The sequence below is a fragment of the Salvelinus sp. IW2-2015 genome, linkage group LG36 (assembly GCF_002910315.2).
Source record: "Salvelinus sp. IW2-2015 linkage group LG36, ASM291031v2, whole genome shotgun sequence".
Taxonomy (NCBI): Eukaryota; Metazoa; Chordata; class Actinopteri; order Salmoniformes; family Salmonidae; genus Salvelinus; species Salvelinus sp. IW2-2015.
The window spans coordinates 11427337-11440112 of record NC_036875.1 but is presented as its reverse complement, the minus strand read 5'-3'; the positions used below and the strand labels follow the sequence as shown (position 1 = coordinate 11440112).

Below are 12776 nucleotides of genomic sequence, written 5' to 3'. Positions count from 1 at the left end.
GGGGAAAATGTAGAGATGCAACCACCAGATCTCGACAAGTCACTGTTTTTCCCAAAGCCGAATGGCTCCGAATTCAAGTAGTTTGAACCAGGGGAATAAATACAAGGAGAGTGTAAATGAAGCGTCCAGATAATGAGAGGCTATGCACCTGAGGTCACCTGTAGACATTCCATCACCGTGAAGAAAAACAATGCACAACACAGTAATTGAGTACACCTAGACGTCAAGTAGTTTGTGAGGATGTGGCTCAGTTGGTAGAGCATAGCATTTGAAATACTAGGGTTGTGGGTTTGATTCCCACAGGGGAACTAGTACGAAAATGTATACACTCACTACTAGAARTTGCTCTGGATAAGAGTCTACTGAAAATGAATGAATAGACCATTTCAGTGTTCACATCGAAATAAGCTGCATTTGCAAAGTATTTCAAGAAACATATCAAGCAATATTAACTTTTTTGTACATATAATTATCAGATTCAAGTTACAAATGCTGGTAAACACTCAAATACATTTAGTTAAAAACCATTTCACTATTTATTCTGCATCCGCACATAACAGGAATTAGTGATGGGCATTCCAGTGAGCCCGCTCGTTCAGCTCAGCTCACCAAAAAGAGCCGGCTCTTTTGGCTTCCAAACGGCTCTTAAAAAAAAAATGTTTTGTATTTTGCGATAGTTTGACTAGGATTGGTGTTAAAACAATTCTAATTAAATTATTAAATGAAATCATACTCTAYCTTAACCACAATATATTTAAAAATGCATTGGTTTGTTATGAAAAAGAATGCTATTAAACATATGCATTTAAAGTATAACTTTTTAATGTATATAAACAAAGTGCATATAAATGTAACAATTCAAAACAAATACAATCTGAACAACATAATAATAGAATATTGCACCATATCAAAGAAAAATAAATAACAATGTGCAAAACTGCAGCATCCCACTTAAAACATTAAACTGGTCCCTCTTTTCTCTCTCTTCTTTATTGCCATGTTATAACCAGCAGCACACAGCAATGCTGACCACATTTTGCTTTTATGAGAGATTTGCATTCAGAAATGCAAGCTGCCTCACTTTCGAGGGACTGATGCGGTTTCTACTCTCAGTAATTATTTGTCCCGTTTTCGAGAAGACCCTCTCTGAGGGAACAGGTGTGGCCACTATGCAGAGTCTCCCTGTCATGACTTTAGTAAGTCGTGGGTAGACAGAGGCCTTGTTCTTCCACCAGCTCAGAGGATCTGCAGATCTTTGGAGGAGGAGCTCCTCCAAATAGGATCGGACCTCCATTACGGCATCTGCTGAAGGATTCCTTCGTGCTGCATCCCCAGTTGCTCTCTAGTCAAACAGCATCCAAACAGCAGACATTTGTGGCACTACTGCTGGTGCTTCTGCTCCATCTGCTCCCTCTTCTTCCTGTTGCCCTGGTGCTTGAGCCAGCTGACTGCTGGGGCTGTCCCTCCCTGCTGCTGAGGTTATTCTTTGAAGAGCCTCATCAATCGCTCTGGCATCACTGAAGGCTAACTTCTTAAACCTGAGGTCAAGTGCAGCGGTTTCTGATAGCACGTGATTACTGTTCTTAACTTTCTGTCCATTGATGAACATAGGGGTGTCCATCAACTCTGTCACATGTCCTGTGGTTACATTTGCTTCTCTCTGGCAGCTGGCTGTGATTCTCTGCAGACCCTTACACAGGAGTATCATTTTTGAGGCTGTCACATAGCTGAAAAGAGAGAACAGTAACTTATTAGTTCAGGTTCATGTTTTGGCTACTGATACTACATTCTAGTCTACTGCTCATATACATATATAATACTGGATTAAATAATTATGTATTAATAACTGCTTACTGTATCTCTCTCCACTGATCTCCACAGTGACCTGCTCAAAGGGTTCCAGGACTCTGCACTCCTCCTCCACCACCTCCCATTCTTTTTGGGTCAGAGCATCAACAGGTGCATTGACAATGGCCAGGGTAAAATGTAAAATTCCACCTTGTAGTGCAGTTTTGTTTAGGCCTCAGCTCAGGCATCCCCATCTGGCGTTATGTAGACTTTAGTTTTTCAACACCTACTGTGCTCATGTGGAAGTATTCCACAGCTGCTTTCACTTTGTCCACAGTGGGCTTCATCACCTTCAGAGCATCTCTTACTATCAGGTTGATTGTGTGGGGAAGACATGGATGATGGGTCCATTTTAAAATGTTCATGGATTTGATTATGTTAGCTGCATTGTCGCTAACACAACAGACCACTTTTCCATCTACTTGCCATTCTCTGGCCACTCTCAACAGTTCCTCTGCCAAGTTCTCTGAGGTGTGTCTGTCGCTGAACTCAAAGCAGTCCAGAAGACAGCTAGCCATCGAAAAATCTTCAATGAAGTGACATGTAACCGACATGTAAGAAGTGGTTACCCTTGATGTCCAGCAGTCAGTTGTAAGGCAAACTGCAGTAGCTTTTTGGACTCTTTCCCGCACTGAAGCTTGTGTGCTCTCTTACAGTTGTGGAATAAGTGATTTTGAAAAGGTTCTCCTTCTTGGAATTGTGTACATTGGAGTTAGACTTTTGCTATAATTTCTAAAACCTCTGTCCTCCACGATCGAAAATGGCTGGAAATCGGTGACAATCATTTTAGCCAATGCAATATCAATTTGGCCTTGTTTTGCTACAGACATAGACTTTGGCATAAACTGGTCCATAGAAGACTGTGTTGCTGTGTTTCGCAGAGTAGGCCTACTTGACTGAGTGGATACATCTCCACGTGTGGAGGTGCTGGCTCCACCACTATCACTAAAGGCCCGCTAGTTTCTCGAAGCTCCGCTGCAGCTAGCTTCACAGTTGGGTGCACAGTTTGCATATGCCGTGTAGGTTGTGTGCAGAACCGGCTTTATATGAGATTTTGTTTTGGCAAATTCTACATTGTGCTCTAACATTGTCTACATTATTAAAATGCATCCAAATGCTACTGTGCTTCCGACTCATTGGCTGCTAAGTGTGTGACTGAGTGAGTTGGCTCGGCCCTCCCTCACGCATCTTTGGTTCATTGGTTGACACTGCGTGTCTGATTGACAGGAACAACAGGTGAGGCTGTTAGTCTAAGCAGACAGTCAGAACGAATGTGTGCGCTTGAGCATTTAGGCCTATATTATTATATATWTTTTTTCATTCTTTGAATTAGTTAATTCTACTCATTTAAATCTTTTCATTATTCATATCTGAATTTTTTTCTATTTTTATAAATAGATTTGGCTCTTCTGATATGCGAGCCGGCTCCCAACATTCACCTACAAGAGCCAGCTCTTAGAGCCAACTCGTTCGCGAACGACCCATCTCTAGTAAGTCTCATTGAAGCCTAACAACCTGGCAGCAGTTATTAAATTGAATATCTATGTCATAGACTACCAAATACTCTACCATGAAAGCTCACATGTTAAGGTATTAGGATGTAATCAATGCTCAAATGTCATACTCACTAGAGCAATATTACACAAGGAGGTGTGTAATATTCGTTAATACACATGGAGRTGTATTAATGAATCCTGCATTTGTATTTAAAGAAGCATCTCTCGAACAGAGATATCATTAGAGCAATATAGGCACAAAAGCAAGAGATGGAGSGGGAGCGCAGGAGGCTTTTTGCAWATGCATAACAGAAAATTGTGACGTTAAGGAAAGACAAAGAGGAAGAGATGTTCAGGTGAGTAGAAAATGATTGAAAAAGGACCACAATAAGAAATATACATCTGTGGCATCACTAGTCAACAGTTGTCTTACAATTCTGAAAGTCTCATGGGCATAGATTTGCTAAGCCTCTTCTCCCTGCTAAGAGAGGTCCATATGCACAGGGAGAGGATCATGAAGAAATTGGCTCCACAACAGCAGGGGCAGACGGACAATGAGGAGGAGCTCATTGCCAAGGCTATTATTGCTCAATGGCACAGCAGCAGAAGGAGATGGCTATGCTGGACTCTGTTGCCTCACACAGTGAAGCCATGGTATGGCATGTGCACCCTACCACAAGCAAGGGGTCAATCGGAAGCTCAAAATATTATTCTCACCAAAAAACTAATATTTTTCAAGGAATAAGTCTGTAAGTTACTAACAACGTGTTCCATTATCATAATGACACTGTATTTGTTATTTCAGAGACAAGAACAGGAGCAGAAGGAAAGAACCAGAAAGCCCTTGACAGATAAGTCAGTTAAGAACAAAGTCTTATTTACAATGACAGCCTACCCTGGCCAAACCCGGATGATGCTGGGCCAAACCGCCCTATGGTACTCCCGATCACAGCCTGGAATCGAACYAGGGACTGTAGTAACACCGCTTGCACTGAGATGCAGTGCCTTAGACCACTGCGCCACTCAGGAGCCCTATGCTTTATGCCACGAAAGAGTCAGACAGAATATTTATTGAAAAACAACACACAAAAACACTGAAGGCACAGAAAATTATAAGATGTGTCTGCAACTGTTGCACTTATAATTGAGCAACATAAGATTTAATTTAACAATTGAAATATTTATTTTTAGGTTGAAAATGCCACATAAGAAAACAGGATTTTGAGACCAAAAATGCAGAGCACATTGCTGTGGAGAAGCAGATCCAGCAGTATGCAAAGAATGTGATCAAGACATACAATACATACAATCCCTGCCAGGGAGGGAATTGGAGGTGGTCTTGKCCCCATCTTTGGAGGAGTGAGACCAAGTTACTTGGTTCAAGATGACATTGGTGTCCAGATGCCCAATTACGTCAGCAGCAGATCTCAGGACGTCAAGGCGCTGAACGAGACGTGGTATATTCAGCAATCCAAGAAAAAAACTTGGATTCACATGGTAAAGATCTGTTGAAAATAGCAACATGGACTGCATTTACACATATCTTTTTTTTCACTAATTGGTCTTTTGACCAATCAGATCAGCTCTGAAAGATCTGATGTAATTGGTCAAAAGAACAATTAGTAGAAAAAATATCAGAATTGGGCTGCCTGTGTGAACGCAGCCATGGTCAGGTAAAGCATGATTAGAAAAATAAACCAATGGAGTTAAAAAAAATATGTCATAAGCATTTATGATACACCACCATTTAGTAATTTATTGCACATACAAAAAATAAACTTGATAGGCAGGTTGTTGACTGACATAGTGTGATGATTGCTGTCTTTTTCAGTGCTCCAAGATGATTCATCTCAGAATTATGGGAATGTAGAGATAGTGATAGTAACCAACGTTTCTGAAATTATAATTTTTTGTTTAGTTTTGAGAATATACACAGTGGTGTAAAAAGTAACAAATTGTCAAACTTGAGTAAAAGGACTCAAGTAAAAACCCATTAAAATACTACTTGAGTAAAAGTCTAAATTTATTTGGTTTTAAATATACTTAAGTATCAAAAGTAAATGTAATTGCTAAAATATACTTAAGTATCAAAAGTAACAATTATTTCAAATTCATTATATTAAGCAAACCAGACGGCACGATTTCTTGTTTATTTTTGTTTACGGATAGCCAGGGGCACACTCTAAAACTCAAACATAATTTACAAACAAAGCATTTGTGTTTAGTGAGTCCACCAGATCAGATGCAGTAGGGATGAGAAGGAATTTTCTCTTTAAGTGCATAAATTGAACAATTCTCCTGTTCTGTTAAGCATTCAAAATGTAACGAATACTTTTGGGTGTCAGGGAAAATGTTTGGAGTAGAAAGTACATTATTTTCTTTAGGAATGTAGCAGAGTAAAAGCAAAAGTTGTCAAAAATATAAATAGTAAAGTAGAGAAACCCCAAAAACTACCGAAGTACTTTACACTACAGAATATACACAGTTCAATTAAAACTAGTGCACAAATTGGGAAACAATACTGATAGCCTGGTCCTAGATCTGTACCTGCATAACAATAGTCAGAGTTGGATAAAGCACAGATCTGTGACCAGAGTAGTTTCATTTTAATACAGCTTCCAATTTGCTCATTCATCCCCCCTTCCCCCTCTCTCCCATGAACTACTCCAACAGATTAAAATGTGATGCATCAATGTTCTCTATATCTATTGTATCAATTACCACTCTTCTATTAAACATGATAAACAATCTATAGGCAATAAAACAAACATTTTAACCATATCCTTTTATTTCAAAACAGATGTTTCATTAGGGAATATTGAATTCTGACTGTTTACACAAAGCCAGTGGTTTTCATTTATAGTTCAAAGGAAAGTCATGGCGAGGAATGTAACACCAGTATGAACTAACATGGTGGAACATCACAGCAATGCATTTACATCTACATTTTAAAAGATGTACGGGGGAAATCTGAACATAAGCCCATCTAAAAAAAAAATGCATACAATAATACAAAAAGCAATGTGTCAGTTTCTAATTCATTTGAGACTGAGGTCAGGAAAAAGTTAGAATTCCCTGAAACAGCCAGGTAACAAACAATTTAAAAGTTTTTGTATCTGTAACACCATAATCATTTTACAAAATCAGCCCTTCAAATCAAATTGAGCCTTCTCTACTGACATATACACTTAAGTCAGACAGTTTTGTATGTAGCACTTACAGTATGTTCAGTGACAAATAATGCGACAGTTGGTAATACAAACACTTAAAATAAAATAAAAATAGCCATATGATTAGTCATACTGGTGATGTATCCATGTAATATTAGTTAAGTCAGGCATTAAGCCCAGAAAGAACACAGGACATCAAACTCATCCCTTCCATTACAATTATCACACTGGAATAACATGTCCCCTCAGTACCAGACAAAAAAAATATAATATATAATTAAACACAAATGTTCCTTCCAACAGTCACATGTTCAGTCATTTCACCACTAACCCTCAATGCACATCACATTTCCAACATTTGTAAAATTAGTCTGACTGAACCTCCCCCCCAAAAAACAAAATGTCTCCTAGCTGTCAAAACTTATGAAATCTTAAAGTGTACAAATATTCCAGAATTGGATCGGTTGCAGTATTTGTCTAAAATCGTTCTACAGCAGAACCAACCACACACATTATTAGGTATAAACGTGTGAATTTTTCAATTMGATGATGGACAAGAGTGAACATTTTCTGGACTAATCACGGTCATCAGAACTTGAGCTGTACTTCTTTTTCTTGCTGTGGTTTTTATCCTTCTCTTGGCTCTTTGACTTTTGATTCCGCTCAGGGCTTTTCCCTGTGTCTTTGGACTTGTGAGAGGACTCCTTTTCTGGGCTTCCCTCCCTTTTCTTCTTGGAGATGGGGCTCTTTCTACCCCTGTCCTTCCCTTTGCCCTCCCCTTCACTCTCAGAGTTGCTGCTCTTGGACCTCCTTCGTCTGTGAGTGTCTTCACCGTCTCTGTTCTTCCTCTGATGAGATGAACCGTCTTTGCTATGGTCTCGATTGTTGCTCTTACTCCTGGAGCGCCTGCCTCTACGGGAGTCTCTGCTCTTAATCTTGTCTGGACTCCTTGTCCGGTCTCGGCTCTTGGATCTACCTCTCCTTTTGTCCTCCCTCTCTCTGTGGCGCCGTCTTTCATTGCTCTTACTGCGCTCCCTACCTCGCTCTCTGTCCCGTCCTTGCTCTTTGTCTCGAGATGAGGCATGTCTCCCACTGTCCTTGCTTCTGCTGAGAGATCGGTTTCTGTCCTTTCCAGAGTTCCTYTCCTTGCTTCTAGACTTTGCCTTAAGCTTCTCACCATTTCTTCCTTTGGTCTCCTCTCGGTTCTTGTCAGCCTCAGTGGGTTTAGAGCGTTCTTTACTTCTAACACGGTCTTGAGTTCCAGACTCTGTGGCTTTTTCTTTGAGGTTTCTGTCCTTGCTTCTTTGGCGGCCCCTCTTATCATCCCCTTTGCTATGTTTCTGATCCCTCTCTCTGCTTTTGGACCTACCACTTTTCTCTTTGCTCTTACTGCGGCTTCGAGATTTGGCCTTTTTTCCCTTGTGTTTGTTGTGCTTGTCTTCAGTTTTAGAAGTGTCCTTTTCTTTGCTCTTGGATCTATGGGAGCGACCTTTCTTCTCCTCTCGGTTTTTACTAGGGTTTTCAGCAGCGTGTTCATGCTTGTTTTCAGAGGTCTTCCTCTCTCTTCCTCTTGGAGCTATGCCACTCTCATTCTTGTCCTCTGTCATGTCACCCCTACAAATATAAATACAGAGTAAAATCACCCTCACAGCAAACACAGAATCCAAGTTGAGACATTGAAGAAACCGTAAAATAACTGGCCCTTGGCTGATGATAACTTTTGGCAATAGAATAAATTAGCCAATACTTGAGAAGCTCCTTAACTAGATAATAATAAGCTGCTTTATACTTCAACAGCCTGATCAATCCAGCACCGGCAGTTAAAATACTAAAAAAGTAAGACTTACTTGTCACCCTTTATCCAACGGTCTCCGCTGGATGCTCTTGGTGCCCTTTGTGCACGCTGCATCTCATGGCGCCAGTGTGGAGGAGTCTCACTACGCTGGAAACGGTCCCTTGACCTTGACCTGGAGTGTGACGGAGTTCGGTACCGCTGCAAGAAAGAGAATAAATTACCATTAACTTTCTAGACCCTTGTTTTGCAGAAACTGTATGCTGATAGTACTGTACTTGCTTGACAGTGCACTTACTCTTGGACCTCTGCCTTTAATCGTTCTGCCTGATCTTGTCATCAGAAGGCTCCTCTGATATGCTGACTGACAATGAAACATTCTGCAACAAAACAAAAACGCATTTACATGAATATACTGTTGTTCCCAGTTGTAACGGTTCAGAATGAACTGGAATGTTGTTCCGTCTTGTCCATAACCTCACCTCTCCCTAGGCTTTTCCCTCTCCCTCTTTTTTTCCCTCTCCTTTCCAGATTCTTCTTTTTGCTGCGGACTTCTCCTCATAAGGAAACTATTTTCTGGGATAACAGGGATTTCCTCTGGTCGTACCGTAGACGTAACCTCTTCCTCTTTCTCATCACCACTGCTGGGCTCAGACCTACAGACATTACAGACCAGACTTAAAACCTATGCTCTAATGAAGGCGGTTGTTAGAGTTCACATGCTACGGAACACATTCACCACAAACCTTTTTTTATCTTTCTTCTTCTTCTGTTTCTTGTCCTTCTTTTTCTTGGACTCTTTCTTGTGCCTCTTCTTCCGTTTCTTGGATTCTTTATCAGAGTCACCCTCAGATTCAGAAGAGTCGTCGTCAGAACTTTCAGAGTCACTTGAGCTGTCGCTGCCACTGGAGACGGCCTTCAGTCTTTTCTTCTCTTCTTTTTTTGCTGTAAAATAGTAGAGGACAGTTAACATACAGTACCAGTCAAAAGTTTGGACACACCTACTCATTCAAGGGTTTTTCTTTATTTTGACTATTTTCTACATTGTAGAATAATAGTGAAGACATCAACACGATGAAATAACACATGGAATCATGTAGTAACCACAAARWGTKWWAMAMAWMTMAAWATATTTTCTATTTTAGATTATTCAAAGTAGCCACCCTTTGCCTTGACAGCTTGCATGCTCAACCAGCTTCATGAGGTAGTCACCTGGAAGGCATTTTAAATAACAGGTGTGCCTTGATAAAAAWACATTTGCGGAATTTCATTCCTTCTTAATGTGTTTGAGCCAATCAGTTGTGACATGGTAGGGGGTATACAGAAGACAGCCCTATTTAGTTAAAGACCAWGTCCATTTTATGGCAAGAACAGCTCAAATAAGCAAAGCGACAGTCCATCGTTACTTTAAGACATGAAGGTCAGTCAATGAGGAAAATGAATTACTAAGAAAGCTTTTTCAAGTGCAGTCGCAAAAACAATCCAGCGCTATGATGAAACTGGCTCTCATGAAGACCACCACAGGAAAGGAAGACCCAGAGTTACCTCTGCTGCAGAGAATAAGTTCATTAGCTGTCTCTTATACACATCTAGATGTGTATAAGAGACAGGAGTAGGTGAACGGATAATCTCTGCATGTGAGGTTCCCACAGTGAAGCATGGAAGAGGAGGTATGATGGTGTGGGGGTGCTTTGCTGGTGACACTGTCTGTGATTTATTTAGAATTCAAGGCACACTTAACCAGCATGGCTACCACAGCATTCTGCAGCAATACGCCATCCTATCTGGTTTGCGCTTAGTGGGACTATCAATTGTTTTTCAACAGGACAATGACCACAAACACACCTCCAGGCTTTGTAAGGGCTATTTGACCAATAAGGAGTGATGAGTGTTGCATCAGATGACCTGGCCTCCACAATCACCCGACCTCAACCTAATAGAGATGGTTTGGGATGAATTGKACTACAGAGTGAAGGAAAAGCAGCCAACAAGTGCTCAGCATATGTGGGAACTCCTTCAAGACTGTTGGAAAAGCATTCCAGGTGAATGAAGCTGGTTGAGAAAAAGCCAAGAGMGTGCAAAGCTGTCATCAAGGCAAAAGGTGGCTACTTGTAAGAATTTGAAATATATTTAGATTTAACACCTGTTTTGGTTACTACATGATTCCATGTGTTATTTCATCGTTTTGATGTCTTCACTATTATTCTACAATGTAGAAAATAGTMAAAATAAAGAAAACCCTTGAATGAGTAGGCGTGTCCAAACTTTTGACTGGTACTGTAAGTGCTAAGGATATCTCCCAAAGCTATGATCCTGACGATAACACCGTCCAAGATCTCCAATCTAAAGCAATAACAAGTTTAAAACACCTTGCCAATTTTTTGGAATCCTACAAACCTTTTGATTTTGGAATGAGCTCTCCACAGTTCATAACTTTCACTTCAGAGTATGGTCTACTGCCAGTATCTGTCTTTTGACTCTCCATTGTCTGAACGACCTCTTGGCCAGAGATCACTTGGCCAAAAACCACATGGACACTAGAATAAAAATCAGCAAGTTATAACAAGTGATAATTAAGAACAGATCGCTATTTATCTAACATGCTCTTATTATCAAAAGACCATTCAATCAGATAGATTATCGAACTAAGTTGCAATGCTTGTCAGAATATTATATTTACCCATCCAAGTGCGGTGTGGGTTTTGTTGTTCTGTAGACCAGGATTTTWAAAAAAATGGAGCAGAATATTAGAATGAGTCAAACATACTTTTTAAGGTTTTGATTCACTCAAGATGSTAGATTTATGAATGACAAACTAATAAATTTTGCATTACTCATCTCATAYGTATATAATGTATTCTATTCAATTTTACTGTATTTTAGTCTATATCACTCCGACATTACTCATACCAAATAAGTATATATTCTTAATTCCATTCCTTTACTTTAGATATGTGTATTGTTGTGAAATAGTTACATATTACTTGTTAGATATTACTGCACTGTTGGAGCTAGAAACACAAGTTTTTCACTACACCCACAATAACATCTGCTAAACATGTGTACGTGACCAATCAATTTGATAATAGCAAGGCCCTTAAAACATTGATAGACTTACATGAAAAACTGTGATCCATTGGTATCTTTACCCCTGTTTGCCATTGACAGGAGGTACTCCTTGTTATGTTTGACAGAGAAGCTTTCATCTGAGATACAGACAGGCCATTAGTTAGTCCTTGAGGCTGGTTTTGATTAGAATATTAAACAAAATCTGTGGAGTCCTACCTTCAAAGAATCCTCCATATATAGATTCCCCTCCTTTTCCATTGCCTAATTTACAGAAGGAATATAGAAATGAGAATATCTGCAAATAAAACATTTCTATGTTTTGGTTGTTTGAGGCAAACACGTATTTCATATACCTTCACTGAAGTCTCCTCCTTGAATCATGAAGTCCTTCACAATTCTGTGGAATAGGCATCCTTTGTAATGCAGAGGTTTTTGTGTACCTTTTCCAATTCCTTTCTCACCTACAAGGAAAGTAAAGGTTTAGTCAAAACAGAGAAGACAATATGTGCATCATCTAAAGATGGTCTGAAATTAGTGTACCAAGACAAGAGAAAGTCAATTACCTGTGCAGAGGCATCGAAAGTTCTCACAGGTTTTGGGGCAGACATCAGAAAACAATTCTACCACAACTCTGCCAACTRCAAGAGAAACCAAGTKTGTGTACATTTTAGTAAAGCATCTCTAAATTTCAGATATAYGATTAACTGGATGGTAAGATCAAAATGGAAAAACATTGCATTCTTACCCAGCACGTTACTGATGCCAATGTCAAAAAAGCAGCGTGGACGCTGAACTTTTATTCCCATTATCAAACTTCTGTAGCTGAAACCAACGTGTTTTGCTGTTAGTTAGCGAGCGTAATTTAGCTCGATAGCTAGCTAACGTTAGTTGTTTACAAATACAAACATAACACCCATCTCGAACTACAAGCGGAGGCTAATATAGCGTATTCATTCATTGGCATTAGGACCATGGTGTATCAAAAACATGACTAGATAGTTAAGGTTAGATGATTTAAAAACACGCTTTATCAACATTAATTAAATAACGTTAATATCTAGACGAAACAATGTAAACTAAAACGACGTTTTCATTCTAGTTAGTCGTTTTGCGGATTATGGCCTGCAAGTAGTTACGCTGCTAAAACTACTAGCTGCTGTTAACGTTAGCAGGTACTTAATGCAATGATACATCTCCGTTTTTCTTTCGGATTCAATGCTATTTCAAATTGACATAACTTACAATAGCGGAAATATTATAGAGTTGAATTACAAATTAGCTCAGTTGGTCAACTGAGGCCAATATCTCACGGTAGTTCTCCTCAACAAGGTGAAATCGAKTTTCATTCAGCGCTTCCTCCACAATGTTTTCTAAAGATGGCGCGACRGGAAAAGTCAGTGC

At 39.6% G+C, this 12776-nt stretch overlaps 2 protein-coding genes across 3 annotated transcripts; one reads left to right on the top strand and one right to left on the bottom strand.

The window, feature by feature from the left end:
• Positions 1-1970: 1970 nt before the first annotated feature.
• Positions 1971-5175, top strand: cfap210 (cilia and flagella associated protein 210). Its single transcript, XM_070437525.1, is given in 7 exon segments — positions 1971-1979; positions 3561-3700; positions 3831-3934; positions 3937-3998; positions 4150-4199; positions 4375-4659; positions 4661-5175. Coding segments are annotated over 7 exon segments (846 nt in total). The 3' UTR covers positions 4857-5175.
• A 939-nt stretch (positions 5176-6114) lies between these two features.
• Positions 6115-12757, bottom strand: ppig (peptidylprolyl isomerase G (cyclophilin G)). 2 transcript variants are annotated; one of them, XM_023981209.2, is made up of 13 exons: positions 12648-12757; positions 12121-12197; positions 11939-12013; positions 11729-11836; positions 11592-11636; positions 11425-11512; positions 10987-11016; positions 10704-10843; positions 9053-9251; positions 8789-8962; positions 8605-8686; positions 8362-8507; positions 6115-8128 (listed from the first exon to the last, which is right to left on the bottom strand). In XM_023981209.2, the coding sequence occupies exons 2-13, from the start codon at positions 12179-12181 to the stop codon at positions 7090-7092; spliced, it is 2187 nt and encodes a 728-aa protein (XP_023836977.1). In that variant the 5' UTR covers positions 12182-12197; positions 12648-12757; the 3' UTR covers positions 6115-7089. The 2 variants fall into 2 exon arrangements, with proteins under 2 accessions (XP_023836977.1, XP_023836978.1); XM_023981210.2 differs by having other exon boundaries at positions 12618-12754.
• Positions 12758-12776: the final 19 nt, after the last annotated feature.